Source organism: Cydia splendana, chromosome 18 (assembly GCF_910591565.1).
Source record: "Cydia splendana chromosome 18, ilCydSple1.2, whole genome shotgun sequence".
Classification (NCBI taxonomy): domain Eukaryota; kingdom Metazoa; phylum Arthropoda; class Insecta; order Lepidoptera; family Tortricidae; genus Cydia; species Cydia splendana.
Window position 1 is genome coordinate 13,182,290 of NC_085977.1, and position 17,674 is coordinate 13,199,963.

General features: G+C 42.2%; 1 protein-coding gene across 1 annotated transcript in view; it reads right to left on the bottom strand.

Annotated features, from left to right (window-relative positions):
• LOC134799147 (papilin) overlaps window positions 1-17,674 on the bottom strand; it is a 167,248-nt gene that overhangs the window by 36,368 nt on the left and 113,206 nt on the right. The window contains exons 3-30 of the mRNA XM_063771554.1: window positions 17,486-17,667; window positions 16,809-16,943; window positions 15,398-15,548; window positions 14,650-14,773; window positions 13,834-13,914; window positions 13,423-13,598; window positions 12,578-12,710; window positions 11,803-12,025; window positions 10,487-10,607; window positions 9,966-10,145; window positions 9,344-9,520; window positions 8,724-8,909; window positions 8,058-8,193; window positions 7,519-7,625; window positions 7,398-7,437; window positions 7,244-7,306; window positions 6,858-7,028; window positions 6,253-6,426; window positions 5,962-6,102; window positions 4,920-5,156; window positions 4,404-4,712; window positions 4,095-4,160; window positions 3,694-3,831; window positions 3,033-3,234; window positions 2,151-2,233; window positions 1,830-1,946; window positions 1,324-1,641; window positions 245-362 (exon numbers count right to left, since the gene is read on the bottom strand). Of these exons, the coding sequence (XP_063627624.1) occupies window positions 245-362; window positions 1,324-1,641; window positions 1,830-1,946; window positions 2,151-2,233; window positions 3,033-3,234; window positions 3,694-3,831; window positions 4,095-4,160; window positions 4,404-4,712; window positions 4,920-5,156; window positions 5,962-6,102; window positions 6,253-6,426; window positions 6,858-7,028; window positions 7,244-7,306; window positions 7,398-7,437; window positions 7,519-7,625; window positions 8,058-8,193; window positions 8,724-8,909; window positions 9,344-9,520; window positions 9,966-10,145; window positions 10,487-10,607; window positions 11,803-12,025; window positions 12,578-12,710; window positions 13,423-13,598; window positions 13,834-13,914; window positions 14,650-14,773; window positions 15,398-15,548; window positions 16,809-16,943; window positions 17,486-17,667 (4,289 nt within the window). The remainder of the gene's footprint in view (window positions 1-244; window positions 363-1,323; window positions 1,642-1,829; window positions 1,947-2,150; window positions 2,234-3,032; window positions 3,235-3,693; window positions 3,832-4,094; window positions 4,161-4,403; window positions 4,713-4,919; window positions 5,157-5,961; window positions 6,103-6,252; window positions 6,427-6,857; window positions 7,029-7,243; window positions 7,307-7,397; window positions 7,438-7,518; window positions 7,626-8,057; window positions 8,194-8,723; window positions 8,910-9,343; window positions 9,521-9,965; window positions 10,146-10,486; window positions 10,608-11,802; window positions 12,026-12,577; window positions 12,711-13,422; window positions 13,599-13,833; window positions 13,915-14,649; window positions 14,774-15,397; window positions 15,549-16,808; window positions 16,944-17,485; window positions 17,668-17,674) is intronic.

Consider the following 17,674-nt stretch of genomic DNA (forward strand, 5'->3'; position numbering starts at 1 on the left):
TAAACGCTAATTAATCATTAGGGTTGAAATTATTTATACCAATTCCGTTAACAACACTTCGTGCACCTAAACGCTGGAAAATGTACGATCCCTGCTAATCAATATATGTAGCAATGCGGTGTTGTTTTCGCTTAAATAAAACTAGCATCATTAAAAGGTTTATTTCGATAGTCACAGTCGATAAGAGGTGTGTCGTACGCAATGGACTTTTAACTTAAAAGGAGTTGAATGCCAGGGGTGGTACCTATCAGGGCAGCATCCGTGCTGAGTATGTTCGCAGCCACAGCCGGTGTTATTGGGGCCTGTGGCGTAGCTCCTTTGGTCGGGGCAACAGCCGAATGGTGCATTCTTGCAGTCACAACCTGTAAAGCAAACATTTTAATGTAGTAATTGCCAATAGTAAATTGAGCCAATAATACAGCAGGTGTGCTCGTGTAAGGTCACGTAAGGTGCCTTTACCTTTTACGTAATGAAATATTATATCAATTGAAAAACGGCTTCCTTAGTTCCGTAATATAATAGCTTCTACTACAGTGCCGCGAACATATGTGCTGAACGTCTCTTCATTTTGCAACACCTGTGCTCTGACGCATTGCAGTCCCGCAAGGATCCATTTCAAAGATAAAACAGCACTGGTGTATGTAATTTGGCATCCTGGAACTTGGCTGCTGTATGTGTCCCGTCTACATTACCTTACGAAGGTCGATGACATCGGAAAGTATGTGAAAACGAAGACCGCATTCATTCTGAGGGTCGTGAAGTTGGGATCTCGACACAATGCGAATTTTAATTCGTTTGTGGTGAGCGTTCCGACTGAACATCTAGCGACCTTCACCAAGGAGGAATTTTGGCCGAAGGGTATCAAGTTCCGGCGGTTCCGCGGCCGGCTCCCTGACACGGCGGGGTTGCGTAATGCATCGCAGCCATAATGTGATTTGTAGTGTTTAGTTTTAAAATATATTTTTATAATATGTATGCTAGTTTTAAGGTATTTATGTATGGGCCACTAGTTGCCTGAAATAAAAATATTCATTTCATTTAAAAGTTTTTCACTCCATAATCTCCATATTCAACCAAAACTGACTACTTACGCTGTCCCTCACTACCCACCTTTTGGCCCTGAAGTACATACAACCACTACGCCCCGTAAATCGGGGCGTAAACCTTCTTGATTGGGGCCAGTCGCCGGCTGGTAGTTGTCGGGGCAGCACCCGTGCGGCGTGAGCAGACAGCAGCCCAGCTTGTTGGGTCCGTGCGCCGCTGTGTTGCCAGCGTCGCAGCAGCCAAACTCGGAAGTACCGCAAGGTGGCACACATCCTTTACCTTCTAGATTGGGGCCAGTCGCCGGCTGGTAGGTGTCGGGGCAGCACCCGTGCGGCGTGAGCAGACAGCAGCCCAGCTTGTTGGGTCCGTGCGCCGCTGTGTTGCCAGCGTCGCAGCAGCCAAACTCGGAAGTACCGCAAGGTGGCACACATCCTTTACCTTCTAGATTGGGGCCAGTCGCCGGCTGGTAGTTGTCGGGGCAGCACCCGTGCGGCGTGAGCAGACAGCAGCCCAGCTTTTTGGGTCCATGCGCCGCTGTGTCGCCATCGTCGCAGCAGCCAAACTCGGAAGTGCTGCATGGGTGGCACACTTCCTTTCCTTTAATAACAAACATACAAAAGACGTTAGCTGTACTTGTTCTACTAAAGCTCGGTCGGATAAATTGGGCCAGTAAAATTCAATATAGTTACTATAAAAAATAAAATTAAGTATTAGGAGCCGCAAAACCAGTAGATTTCTGTTTTATTCATAATTCAACCTCAGGGAAAAGAGTGAGTTTTACAAACCATCGACGATTTCGCATTTTTCGGTAACAGGCTCGGTTGTCGTTTCTGTGGTTGTTTCTTCTGTAGATCCCGTTTCTGTTGATGCATCTGATCCCGTAGTTGCTTCCGTGGGAGACTCTAAAATAAACAATATGTATTACAATTTGATCAAGTCTATATGATCCAGCTACGAAATTGGTTATAGGAGTCGGAAATGCCTTCATATCGAGTAAAATTATGTCGCTGACTTTGCACAGCAATTATTGAACCATATTATCTAGTTTATTCTCCTTGAGTCCTTCACCTTGGTTAATGACATTTTTGGCTTGGCCGTACTCGTACCTGTTGTCGTTGTAGACGTTTCGGGACATCCCGCCTTATGCGGTCCAGTCGCTTTAGTCTCATTGTCCGCGCAGCAACCAAACCTATAACAAAACACATTTATGGTGAAGTGAAGGTTATGGTGACAAACAATACAATTTACTAAAGTACACCGTATACTATACGTCTTGTGCTGCGAAGAAAATTACTCCGTGAAAATAGCAGTTGACATCCACACGACCAAGGTGGTCTATGATTCACAGTGACATAAGGATTTCGCTGCACCGCTTACCTACATGCTCATAGATTAATTATTACTCGACTTGAAGAATTGTTCCTTACAGTCCTTACACTTGTTACAAAAAGTTGCGCTAGTCTGGCTTAGGTACATACAATGTTCCACCTTAACCTTAAAAGTGGTATGGTATAGGTAGGTATGACAAAAAACCACTATAGTAGTTTGTGTTACAAGGGCTCAAAATGATATATTTCCGTCAAGGGCGTACATTGAATCCTGAATGAAGCGATGGATTGTACAATAGAATCCCGAACGTAGTGAGGGATTCTAAAGTAGAATCCTGAGCGTAATGAGGGATTCAAGTGTTAACGCCCAAGACGAAATAATTTTGATACCGTGTGTGTAATTTTGACACATACTGCTTTTCACATCAACTATGAGGAAAATAAAAAAATCTTAGTGTTGACACAATCTGATACTTAAACAGATTATTTAAGCTAAAAAAATAATGTGCAAAAAAATGTAAAAATAATGTGCTTGAACAGAAAAGTGCCACTTTGATCCCTCCTAGCAGGGAGGAAAAGTGCCACTTTGATCCCTCGTAGCAGGGAAGAAAAAGCTCTTTTCTGAATAGGAGGTGTGAAAAAGAATTTTCCCCCACTTACTTGGAGACCTTGCAAGCCGGCGGGCATCCCTCCTGATCATTGCCTTCGGCCGGTGTCTTGTGGTCAGACTTGCAGCACCCGTACAGGGTCTCCTCGCAGTTGGGTACGGGGCAGTCCCTGTTGCGTGGGCCTCCCGCTGGGGACACGCCGTCGGGGCAACAGCCGTATTTGGTATCCTTGCAAGTGGTTGGGCTCGGACATCCTGGAAAATTTAATTATATTTTAATTTTTTTAAATTTGAGTTATGTTGGTTCGGATTTACCTAAGATCAGTGAACCGTGCTTTCTTCTCTTCTTGTCTTGTCCATCACGTTTTGGTGAAATCGGCATTTTATTTTGATCGAGCATTGAAATTTTTTGTTTGTGTTACAAGTCCTTTACAAATTTATTACATGAAAGCTATTATTACTACCAAATAAGGATTATAAGTTTAACATGAGAAGAAATAAGTAGGTAAGCTAGGTACAGTTTAGTAAGTGGGTTGTTGTCTGCCTTTATCTTTAATCAAACGTTTTCCTTTAAGCTGTCTCTTTTACTGAGGTGTGCCAATAAAGAGTATTATATCTATCTATCTACCTATCTTCCATCTACTATCTACTCGTACTCCTTCTATCTACTCGTATCTATCTATATATCTAGATTTTAGTATTTATTTAATTTACCTTCATCGAATGGCCCGCCAGCGGGTGTCTTCTTGTCTGGACAGCATCCGAACTTGCTCGAGACGCACTTGGCCGGCTTGTTCCTCGGTCTGCAGCGCGGTGACTTCGTCGACAGTATGGTAGACAAGTCCCAACGCGCTAAAACAAAATTATTTTAAATGTTGCTTCGTACAACAGATTTTAACATTAGTTATATTAAATGGGCTAGTTTCGTCACCTACAAAGTATGGGTGAATTGAATATCAGGTTGTTAAGAGAGCGTGTTTCGGACGACTAACCACGCCGGTTTCGTTTCGGAGGCCTCTTTTTGAATCGCTCAGCCAAATATTAGTAAGTAATAATAATTATTATTGTTGTTGTTGGGGTATCCTTTTTGGCAAAATATCGGTTACTGTACTTACTACTTTCATCAGATTCGGTAGTTCCATCAGTTGAGCCATATGAAGAACTGTCAGTAGATCCGGTTCCTGTAATTATTGTACAGAAGCTATAGTTAGTTATTTAGTAGACATTATAAACCAACCAAGAAAGGGTGTGAAATTGACCCATCAAAATGGGAAAATAATTACGAACCTATCAATTTCTCTAAATAAAATGATGTAGTCCGTTAAAGTTCAATCGTCATGTATTTTTTTTGACGTGGCTTAAGCACCACGCACAAAATCTGGGACTACGGAAAAGAAATATAATATAATAATAAAAATGCTAACCGGCTTCTGTAGCGCCTGATTCCGTGGAACCTTCGCTTCCTGTGCTACCCGATGGAGTAGTCTCCCCAGCTTGGGTAGTTGTCGATGAGCCTTCCTCTGTCGAGCCGGAGGCACCCTCCGTGGTAGATAAAGATGAACCACCAGTTTCGGTACTTTCAATAGGCGAGGAACCGCCAACTTCGGTGGATCCACTAGGTGTAGAGCCGCCAGTTTCAGTAGTTTCACTAGAACCGCCAGTTTCGGTAGGGCCACTAAGTGTAGTACCACCTTCGGTTGTTGAACTGATATCCCCAGGGCTAGTAGATGAACCTGTGGACAAGAGGGTATCGATTAAAATTCGTGTGCTCTTAAAACCACCGCCATGACTGGTGCCGGTTGGCTCCGTTTTTGGTGTTTACTAGTCTTAACAGTTCTAGGAACCTGTTATACGCAATTGTTCATTTATTAAAATTCATTTAATATTAAGTATCCTTTTCCATAATTTTATAAACACTTAATGTCGATTTTTTTACTCACCATCACTTGAGACCGTGGATCCATCAGATGTAGCCTCGCTAGAGCCAGACGTTGTAGTTTCTCCTGCCACAGAGGTCGTCGTTCCCGAACCAAGTGTAGTGGTCTCCCCGCCGGGTGTTGTGGTCTCCCCACTGGGTGTTGTGGTCTCTGAGCTATCCGTCGTTGAGTCAGAAGTTGAGCTACTAGGCGTAGTTTCTTCGGAGGTCGTTTCAGTAGGTTCGCTGGAGCTGGTAGCATCTGAATCGAAAAATTGCTTTCATGATTCATTTTTGTAATTTTAAGTAGACTTTGACCTAGGTACTTAATTTGCGATAGTAGCACTAGGTAATCTTGAGTAGCACTTGGCATAAAAACTGTGCTCAGACTCTAATTAAGAAAACTTCTAGATATTATATGAATTAAATAATTATCTGCGGCTAATTATCGACGCATATCGCAGCACTATTTTCACCGACCTTCATCAGACAATAAGTATCAAACTCACCGAGAAAGTAGGTGTTTATAGAAACCATCGACAATGCTGTCTCTATCTGTAAGCAAATTTCTTAGCCTTTCAAAGACACACTGGCACCGTCCCACCTCCAACGGACTACTGTAAAAGCGGGCGGAGCGGCGGAAAGCGCCGAAATTCTAAAACGTAACAAATATAAGAGCCTCGGCAGAGAGTACCATTTTGTACCATTTGGAGTTGAAACTCTAGGTCCATGGGGTCCCAGCGCGCATAAGTTGTTCGCAGAAATCGCGAAGCGTCTGGTTGACGTAACTGGTGACCGAAGAGCTGGCGGCTACCTCGCACAACGTATCAGCATTGCGATACAGCGAGGAAATGCCGCCAGCATCCTTGGTACAATGCCTCAAGGGCCTATTTTAGATTTAAGCTAGTTATTAATTTAGTTTAGTAGTACCACTGTATATATATTGTATGTAAATAAATGAGTTATTTTTAAATTAATAGAGAGAGCATTGTCTATAATTTCAATAGATAAGTACCAACTATTTCAATCTGTAATGCTAAAAAACTGGCTCTGTAATAGTTACTCACCACTGCTTGAGACTTCAGTTGAGCCACTGACTGTGGATCCAGCTGTTGTAGTCTCTCCGGCCACAGTGGAGCCGGCTGTTGTAGTTTCGCCGGCCACCGTTGAACTGGAGTCAGAGGTAGACTCCGAGGCAGAGGTGTCACCTATAATAAATAGGTACGTTTGTATTATCATTCAAATTTTATCCCGGGTTTAATTTGTTTGAGTATTTCTGACGCCCTTAGAATAGAGCCTGATGCACTTTGAATTAAATATTACATCTATTACCTATATTTTAGACAGTAGGTACTCACTGCTGGTCGAAACTCCAGTAGAGCTGTCCGTGGATCCTGACACTGTGGTCTCTCCAGACACCGTGGAGCCCGGCGTCGTGGTCTCGCCGGCCACTGTGGAGCCCGTGCCCTCGGTCGAGTCTGAGCCTGATGATCCTGACGACGTTTCCGTAGTTTCGCCCGAGCCAGTGGTATCTGAAAATATGTTTGAATGACCACTAATTGGTGTAAACATCATCAAACGAGAACAGTAGATTAGTCAAATTATAAATAAGATTCATAGAGCTAGCCCAAGATACGTCTACAACGATTTTAATAGCACGCGCAGTGCAAGTGTTATTTATACGTCATAATTTCATAGAGGTTTGACATTTTAAATAACACTTGAACTGCGTGTGCTATCAAAATCATTGTAGACTTGTCTTGGTCTAACTCTAGGAAATAATGACAGTCTAAATTGTAATACTAAAATGGGACGCCAAATATATTTGATATTCTCATATTCTTCATGATTATTTTATATTGGATCTACGTTATACTAGCCCTCGACCAAACTGACGACCGAGGTCATATCACTATCTCTCTCACCGGTCGTCAGTTTGGTTGAGGGCTAGTATAGTACTCACCACTGCCCGAGACTGTTGAGCCGGTGTCTGTGGAGCCCGGTGTTGAGGTCTCTCCAGTCTCAGTCGAGCTTGTTGAGCCAGTCTCCTCTGTCAAATCGGAGCCCGTACCCGTAGATCCAGTGTTAGACTCTGTGGTGAAGTCAGTTTCGCCAGAGCCTAATTCAGTGATATCTAAAAACATAAGTAAAGAATCGTCAATATCAATGGTGTAGCTGCTAAAACTCTTCTCGCAATGAATAGGAAAAGAAAAATAAAGACCAAATGCTACGTGCGTTACTTTTTCCTGCACGTTTTGATACAAGTTTTACTCATAATACCTATCTATCTGAATGAAAATTTGGTGTGAAGAGTTAAAAAAATCATGTCACAAATTTGCCCATACATACCTGATCCAGTTACAGTTGAGAAAGAGCTGAAGTCGAATTCCGTTTCAGTGGCCCCGGAACCTTCTGTAAATAGAGAAAAACTGTAATTTGAGCGTAAATTCTTTACCTTGCCATATCCAAAATCATGTAGCATACGTAATAACTCAAATATTACCTGCTGTAGATGAGGCGTCACTGAACATCATATCACTGACCTGAAAAACATATTGAATTAGAAAACAGCCATTATAAAATCAAAGAACCTTTGACAGTATGATTTGTCATGGAGTACATACCGAGGTGCTGGTCAGCAGTTCTGCGCCAACCTCTTCCTCTTCCTCTTCGCAGTCGGGTAAATCGTCATCATCCATCACAGTCGTCGATGATACGGACAACAGCTCGTCTTTAAAAATAGCGCGGAAAAATGCATTCTTGTATATTAAAAGATGTTGGATTTCAATGTCAATGTTTTTCAATAGCTGGTATGGCAATTGTGCATGAAGGACAGATTACTATCATAGATTGCCTAAAGATGATATTAGAAAATAAAAGGATATAATTATAATCTTAGAGAATTTAGAGTCAACGGTAGGTTTCTACTCTACCCTTGCCAAAAGTCATCTGATTTTTTTAAAGATGTAATGATACCAACAACAAAAGTAAACCCACTAGACTTATATCGACCGGGATATGAACCGTGAGTTTTCGTGCTCCCGATATTTCGACGCAGTTACGTGCATCTTGTTCACGGGTCCCGGGGGTACCGGTCGATATGTCTAGTGAAACTAACCGTGAATCATTCAAAACTGTTAAAAGTAAACCCGTTAAAACATACCTATGTTGCAAGGCTCAGGGTTGCAGGATTGTTCCTCGTCAGGCATTTCAGCTTCGGGACATGAGGTGGACGCGTTGCCGCCGCTCAGGCACATCACCTTGCGGTACTGCACGCCGCCGTCGCACTCTTTCGTGCACTGTAACATAATAACAATTATCTTAAAGTAAGTATTGGGTTGTTTAGACTATGAACCATTCGAATTCTTTTAAATTAAATAAAGCATACTCTCTATAAATGTAAAAGCCGGTTTACTTCTCTTTCTCATCTTAGTGTTTAAATCTGGGTTGCGTCATCAGCTGCTACTTTAGAGCCCACTTTCCGATTTTTGCACTTGAAACGTCGTCTCGTCGGGCAAAAATATTCCCTGTGACCAACCTCGGTCCAGTGGGCATTTGTACGATTTAGGCCATAGCATGGCAGACCTATAGGTCACTACAGACAAGTTTGACAAGACCCACCTCGGTCCAGTTGGCTGCGAACCATATAGCGGGGCAGTTGTTGGCCGGGACCTCGCACGGCGTGGTGTCGTTGTACTTGGCCTGGTCGACCAGGAGGTCGAGTGCAGGAGCACTGCTCCGACGTCAAAGAACCCGCGGAACACTGTACGAGTTCGGCCATAGCATGGCAGACCTGTAGGCCACTCCAGACAAGTTTAACAAGACCCACCTCGGTCCAGTTGGCAGCGAACCATATAGCGGGGCAGTTGTCGGCCGGGACCTCGCACGGCGTGGTGTCGTTGTACTTGGAGTCCGCGTCGCACTTGGCCTCGTCCACCTGCTGTACGGAGCCGCCGTCGAAGAACCCGCAGAACACCTTGCGAGTCTTCACGCCTACGCCGCAGTCTACTGAGCACTGGGTAGAAAGACAAGACATTATTTTATGGTGTTCCAACGAATGATGTTACATTGTGCTGAAAATTTATGGGTTGGTCACCAAGCCGGAACTTAACGTATACGCAAGTGACGTGTCTTATGGATTGCGTTTTTGTGATAGGTACAATACAATTATAATGAGTAAACGGTGCTTTAACGTGTTTTAATCATCCGTGTAAGGATAATTTTGTCTATCGACCATGTTGTCTAGATATAAACTGTGAAGCTACCTAGTGAATTTTATGATAAGTTGTGTGGGAGATTGTTTATATAGCTCTTTACAAATATTCTGAATTCCAAATTGGCTGATAGCTTGACGGTAACGTAGCACTGAGAACTTATTTGTGTTGACTGCAAAACATTTCAGTTTAAAATTGCAGTGGATAAAATAAGAGTGTTGAGGAAATTGCTCACATTGCTCCACTGTGTGGCATACCACTGCGACTCGCAGGCAGGCAGTGTGGACTCGTCGCACGGTTTCTGCAGTTCTGCCTTGCGATGGTACGAGCACAGATTCGAGTCCACAACCTGACGGTCCTTCGTCACGCACAGCGCCTCACGAGTGTAGTACTTTGACACGCAGGAGTCACACTGGAATAAAAGATTTAAATTACCTAGTTTAGACAAGCTAGTATGGTTGGGGTCCCAAGATTGTACGCTAAAGCTATACAGACTACAATTACGATCTTGAAAAATCCTTAAATGAATGTAATTTTCACGTCTCTTTCTGGACATCTATAAGTCTTAATAGTCGTTATATTACAACAAATTATGGTAATGACTAATGCGGGCTATTAACTTAATAACAGCTTTAACAGAATTAAACTATTACATAGGTACTAGTACTAGGTATCCTAAATCAGCGTGGGGGTTGAAGAAGTTGCCAGCAGTGGGATGAAAATAATGTTTGCTTTTCAAGGGCCGTTTTGTAAGTGAAGTAACATGTTTAAGAGCGTGGAGCGGACTCGGGGAGCTAAGTAGCGTGTATTTTAAAGTACGATAGTGTCCAAATATATAATGATGAGCAGGTACTCACCCCGGTCCAGTTGGATATAACCCAGTCGATACCATCACACGGGTGGATATTGCAGGGCTGCTCCGCATCAGGCTTCTCGTCTTCGCAGCTCTCGTCTACCAGGACTTCCACGCGGCCGTTGGTCTTCCTGTGGCAGACCACCTGGCGCGTCTGCTTGCCGTCTCCACACAGCTTGTCGCACTGAGGAAGAAAAGTTGGTTAGCCATAAAGTTGACTGTGCCTTAAATTTAAATCTTCAAGATGGTTTCTTAGGCTTTATTAATCTAATACAGTAAATTACTTTTTGATTTGGCAAAAAAAAAAGTACCATATATAATATTGCTGTAAAGCGAAAAAATCTTAAATCAGTGGGCGCAGCACGGTTCCATTTTTATCGTCTATCACTATGCGCGTCCCTTTCGCACTTACGTACTTGTTAGAACGTGACAGGCATGGTGACAAGGGATAAACACGCGACCGTGCTAAGCCGCCAGGACTGCGTCAAAACAAGTACTTGAGCTTTCATTAGAGAATACACTTACAGGTTTCCAGGGTCCAGTGAACCATGTGGGGCAGGAGGCGTTGACGTTGCACTTCTGGTGCTCTTCGGGCTTGTCGCCCAGCCGTCTGAAGCATTGGTTCTCGTCCACTATCGATGGGTACCTAAAATAAAATCCCAAAACGTCTTAAAGCTAAAATAGCAGCTCGACACTATACACACTTAGCTAAGCAAAATAGAGGGAGATATTAAGATCTCAGTGTTTACCTTATTAGCTTTAAGCTGGACAAATTGCATATAAGAAGGTATAAGATAAAGCGTAGGTAGGTACATTGGATGCATAGTGCATACACCGTGTTTTTATTGAATTCCGTTAACTTCGGGGTATGGTTAAGTACGTTTAAGAAAACTAAATGGCATAGTTAATTTTGAAAAAAAAAAAATTTTTTTTTGCTTTTTTTTTCAGAAAAAATTATATTAAAAAGTAATTAAATGTAGCATATAGCGTTGTTGTAACACGGGCATTACATTTAACTAAACCAAACAATTGAAATCTGTGACATATCAATGTCAATTCGAACATCGATCGACCGAGATTTTACTTAAGTTTAGTAGCAAATGTATGAACTCATTCTAAACACTAAAGCCCTTGCTACACGGTCGCCGACAAGCCTTCAGACCGCGCGGCCTTGGTCCGTCCCGGACCGTGTAGACAGTTGTTTCCAACAAAATTTGACCAAAACTGGCCAAGGACAGACCAAGGTCAGACGGTTAGAAGGCTTGTCGGCGACCGTGTAGCAAGGGCTTAATCAATATGTAAACCGGCCTTAAGGCAAGTGTACAAGCTTGTAGAGGCCTTATAGGAAAAAAATAAAATATTGATTATCTTCGAAATGGAGTTAATTAGAATATCGGTGTCTTTGGGAAAGTTACTTGATTTAAGCTCAGGTATGCACCCTTGAAATTAACGGAAATCAAAAAAAACACGGTGTATAGACACACTATATGCAGCCGTCTGTAACTCATACAAGCTTTAGACACAGACGTGGTGTAAGGTAAACGTACTGGTGCTCGACGCGGTCCCAGTACATGTCATCTTGAAATTTAAGTCATTGTTAATAGAGGTGATAGCAACGTATCATCTATTGGGCATTAGCATGCAATGTCGAGCACTAGTACGTTTACCTTATATGTTTCCGGTGTGGCCTGACTTTTAATGCAGGTAAGGACTTTTTAAAAGTGCAACTCCAAAAAGATGTTACCACTTTTATGCAAAGCTAAGACAGTGACTATATTGGCCACCCTCAACCTTGAGGTTCTATAGGAACTGCATGGAATAAAAGGTTTATTTTGACTTGCCCGTTAGAGATGATCTTCTGGCACTGTACGGAGCGCGATTGCGAACCGCCGGAGCCGCACAGCTTGGAGCAGGGCCCCCATGGGCTCGGCACCCACTCCGGCATGCACTCGGCCAGCTGGCAGGTCTCGTTGGCGATGGGCCGGAGCCCTGCGTCGCAGAGGCTTTCGTCCACAATTTCTAGCTCGTCGCGCGTGCGGCAGGTTACGTTGCGGGTTTGGAAACCTTGAAAAATATTCGATCATCATCATATATGAGTTATTATGCCAGCTACTATTATCACAAGGGTGTGAAACTCAAGACCAAGAAGAGAATACAATCTCCATTTCCATCTAGTCACGAGATTATTTAGTCATATGAACCACATTGTCTTTCGCTTACAGATCGTTGCTTAAAACATCTGTCGAGATGAGTCGTTATGATAATGTTTAGTTAAAGGTTGCAACAATACACTATAATGCATAATAATACCTCTTCTGTCAAAATAAGGTTCATGATATAGCAAGTTTCTGCACAAATTGAGAGTCTGCATTTTGTTGTGTTGGTTGAGTTCACTGAGAAAAAAATCGTTTAAAACAATTGAAACTGCATTAACGTTTAATGATTTAAACACTTCCATATGAGCCTATCGAACCAAGCAGTAAAGTTTACTGTTTGTACGTTACGTATGAACGAACGTACATTAGTTGATATTGTATTAGCCGTTAATCTTAATGAAATCACTTTAATGCATGCTCGATAAATCATATTTTTTTCAGTGTTGTGTTTTTATCATACCTGAGCCGCAAGTAACGCTGCATGGAGAGAACTCCTCGTGCGTCCAGGTGTAGGTGGCGTTGGTCGGTGGGGCCAGGTCTTTCGGGATGCTGTACTCGTATTTGATGCCCACGTTTGTCTCTTGCAAGAGCAGCTGGATACCAGAACACGCATGTTACATATGTGTAATCGATACACTGCATGAGAAACTAGGGGCTTTAAGAAAATGACATGTCATGTCATGCCAGGGGGGTTTAGGCAACGGGAATGCAGTTATTTCTTAGCCACCATGTATTTATCGTCGATTCTACGGAAGAAGTGATCATCAACCCAGTGTTAACTCATTGCGCTGATCAGTGATCAGTTTCAATAGTGTTTGTTTTACTTTAGTAGCAAACAAAACAATTAATATGGCCCGCCTGATGAAAAGCGGACCGCGGGCGCTGATGGATGGTGGTGGAGTGCAGTCGTTGGTTGATAAACCAAGGTGTTTGTGAAAGTTTAGTACAAGCTTAAGAACCGTTAGACGCTGTTAGTATACTACATTACCACGATAAAAAATAATAATAATTTAGCCGATATACGTCTTACTGCTGGGCACAGGCCTCCTCTCAAGCATGAGAGGGTTTGGGCTATAGTCCTCACGCTGGCCCAATGCGGGTTGGGAATTTCACATACAGTTTTGAATTTCTTCGCGTTATGTATGCAGGTTTCGTCACGATGTTTTCCTTCACCGAAAAGCTAGTGGTAAATATGAAAGGATATTCTGTACATAAGTTCCGAAAAACTCATTGGTACGGCCAGGATTCCACAGGACGCCAGGACATTGCCACGATATCCAAAAAATATTCTAGTAGTTGTATTACCGAGAGGTAAAGTGGCTCGTTGATGGGTCCCAAGCACCGCAGCTTGTCAGGCGCCGCGAAGCCCTGCACGCTGCGCTCGTAATGCCACGGCACGCCGGCGATCTGCATCGTGTGAGGAAAGCTTATCTGGTAGTCGCCGTTCAGGTAGTACTTGTTGTCCTTCTTTGATCGGAGAGCTGGAAACAAGATCTTGTGATCAAAACTTAGGAACAAATTCTGGTCAGATAGTGAAATGTGCTAAAAACCAAATAACATCATCTCGTTACAGCGGTAGGCGCAATAAAGAGTGTTAAAAATTCTCAGCTACTGCTTACAGGATTGGTTGTCTCTAGCAAACTAGTGTAAGTAATATAGGTACATATACGAGTAGTTAAAAGTAGGATAAGAGAAAGTGCTTCGGCTAAGACTTACCAAGATAATTGTTGGATTTGTCTATCTCCTCTATAATAATATTTGTTGCTCCTTCGGGTATTAGAAGAATGTCGTTGTACCCTGAAAAACAAAACAAAATATTGTGTTACATGTCCTATATACACGGTGTAACATGAGGAAACCAAATAATTTTAACAGCGTATTCCTGATCATATTTAGAGACAAAAATGTCGTATAAACTTTTTTGAAATTCGCCTAGTTTCAGAGATAATATTAATTAAAAAAAAACAAGTTTTTATTGTTACATAGTGTAAAAGGCCTTTTTGATGGTGATGTTGCAGCTATGGGACGTAGTCTAAATTTCCTTATTGATAGATGTCAAAAAGTGCCAAGTAACACTTTGCAAAAAGTAGGTTTTACGAAAAATAAAAGTAAAAATCAATTTTAAGTGACAAGTTTACCAATAACATTTATTTTTTATGAACAAATACATTCAAAAAATTAAAAAAACACAACAAAAAAATTTTTTTGTGTCGAAATTGATCTAAACACAGCATATTACATTTTTTCCTTCTTTTGACCTCAGAAATGCGTGGTTAAAATTATTCGGTTTTCTCATGTTACACCGTGTATTATACTACTCTTTGGTTACATTTCAATATCTTCTCAAAGGAACATACATTTACCAAAACAGTTGGACAAGTGAAATGGGAAAGAGTTTCTAATCTGGAAATTTCGAATGGGAAGCCGATACGACGGATGGTTGTAAAAAAAACATAATTCAACGACTACCAGAGATCATCAGTGGTCCGCGGACCACCGGATAAGAAACACTAATCAAGTATAGTTGAGTACCTTGGGTGTAATCTTGGTTGTCGATAAGGCCGGCGTTGGTGTGACAGTTGGTCCCGTTGCCGCGGCACACGCGGCACTTGTCTTCACGAGCGTTGGAGCCCAGCATCATGTCGCAGCCCACCGGCTAAAATAATATTCAATTAGTTAATTTGTAAGCACAGATATTTTCTAGAGTTTCCAAAAAGCTGGAAAATTTCTGAAAATCGAGACAAAATTTCCTTCATAGATATGGAAAATTTTACCACGAAAAAAATCATCACATCAGAAAATTTCCGTAATCTTTGCTTCTGAATACCCAATATAACTTGCTTCATCCTTTTTTTTTTTTTTTTTTTTTTCTTTAGCCTATTAGTGTGTCCCACTGCTGGGCAAAGGCCTCCCCTCTTTCCCGCCACTTGTCTCTGTCTAATGCACACTCCCGCCACTCCACACAGAATGTATCTAGGTTGTCCCGCCATCTCCGTTTGGGTCTTCCTCTGCCCCGAGATCCATCCTGTGGGATCCAGTCCGTGGATACTTTAGCCCAGCGTTCTGGGTGCATTCGGCAGATGTGCCCTGCCCAGTCCCATTTCAGCTTTGCGGGCTTCATCCTTTAGTTTGCACAAATTTCAGAGTGATTGTCATTGACGGAACTTATTTAACGTTGTCGCGGCTGTCATTATCCTCGTTGATTCGCTCTAGGGACTTGATCCATCAGAAAACCTATTTACCTACAAAATGAAGCGTGTGAAGAATGTTATAAAGTTACCTGACAGTTGCCATCGACGCAGACGTCGAAGGACTCGTCGTTGCATCGCGTGCCGTCCGTCACCTTCGGCGCCTGCCGGTAGTAGAACCGCTCGCCCTTCGGCATGCAGTTCAGCTCGCACGGCCGAGGACCGTTCGTGTACGGTACCCAACTGAGGATAAATAAATAAATATTATAGGACACAGAAAGACTACTAGAAATAGTCACATAGAAGTTAAGAAAGATTTATATGTGTGTTGTACAAACTAATTGCTAAGTATGTCACCATTTAACGTTCTAAAGAGTAGAATATAGTCATAGTCATATAGTTTATTGTTATTATAAATAAATAATCATCTTGTTTGGTAAGCACTTCCCCACTTATACACTGACCTACAAAACGTGCATACCTAAGATACAAGTAAATGTTTACTTAGTTTAGGTATTGTTCAAATTTCCATTAGAGTTTAGAAAATACATATTTGTATCGGTATTAATATTGTTAAATTGATCTGTACCTATCTTAACCTGAATCCATGAATTACTAGTATTCAAGTATAAATTGTATAATTACCATTGTATAAATCAAATTAGCATAAGTTTTAATGAATAAATATTATCTTATCTTATCTTATCTTATTACTACACAAATTGACTAAGTCCCACAGTAAGCTCAATAAGGCTTGTGTTGTGGGTACTTAGGCAACGATATATATAATATATACATATTAATAAATACTTAAATACATAGAAAACACCCATGACTCGGGAACAAATATCTGTGTTCATCACACAAATAAATGCCCTTACCGGGATTCGAACCCAGAACCATCGGCTTCACAGGCAGGGTCACTACTCACTAGGCCAGACCGGTCGTCAGGATGAAAGGTTATTTTAGTAAAAATATCAACTAAACTAAATCAATCGTTTCTTATTCTAATGTCAAAAGTACCTACCTAAATATTGTATTGTATGACTTGACAAAAATAATCTGTACCAAAGTACAGAGTTTCAAAAAACTCACTGAATGTAATTAATTCAGACTAAACTTAAGGATAGCTACCTACTCAGAATAAAATCACGATAGAAAAGGAAGCGGATCAAGTGCTCACTGCTGCTGAAACTGCTGAAGTCATGACACTGTCATGATGCCACTGACGTTGTACCCACCTGTAGGTACTCGGTCCCCTTTGGGTTTTGTCGTTAAATTCAGCGCACTGTTCCGCACGATAGTCCATCGCAGTACTCCATGACACCGCCTGTCCAGTTAACATCAGACCAATGACTCTGAAAGTCTGTACCCACCTGTACCTATACTTGGTTGAATTTAGCGCACTATTCTGCACGAAAGTCGCTCATCTCAAGACAGTCCTGCATGCATGACATGACACAGCCTATCCTGTTCACATGAGACCAGTGACATTGTACCCACCTGTACTTGGTCCCCTTGAAGGCTTTGTCGTTGAACTCAGCGCACTGTTCAGCGCGGAAGTCGCTCTGCTCGGGGCAATCTTGCGTGTTGCACGAGAAGTACTTTGTGTCTCCTCCCGTGCAGCTCGCGCCAGACCTGGAATTGCTCTTTTATTATACTAGGAGTTCGAGGTGCTGTTAAAATACAAAGTTCGCTCAAGGACTGATGAAAATGAGATGAAGTAGGGGTAAAAGCCAAAAACCCTTAAGAAGTGAATATCCAATTACTCAAGAACTTCAGGTCTCGTAGACGTTAACCATTTTAAAAATGCGCCTCCCTCCCCAGGGCCCTTAATACGCTCACTTCTAAAGTCATACACACAAACTCGGTATTTTAAGTAAATGTTTTTGTTGTGTATGTGCGTTGCGTATTTGGTTATGAGCGCAGGTTTTAAAATGGTACAGTTTTACAATGGTATGTTTATATTTTTCGCCTTATTACAAAGGAGTGAGGTGGAAAAGTGTGTGTAAACATATCTTTGACGTCGACTGTACAACTCTAACGTCTTGTTAATTAACATAAAAGTGTCTTAATTTTCCGCTACTATAATAAAATCTTGCCGCATAACAAATTGCCAATATCATTGCCACATCAGGCGCATTTCCAGGCTTTTAACTCTTCTAGGGCCTCGAACTTACCCTTCTATGAGGCATATCCTCTTCTGGCTGGCAACACCGCCGCCACAGGGCCGCGAGCAGTTGCTGGGATTCCCCCACGGGCTCCAGCCCTTCTCACTACCCTCCCCTCCTGGGATCACGTATGAATTTGGTAGGTACTGCCCGGCGCCCTGTCGCCTGTGTCTTCTGCGGTGGCCGGATACCTGGATG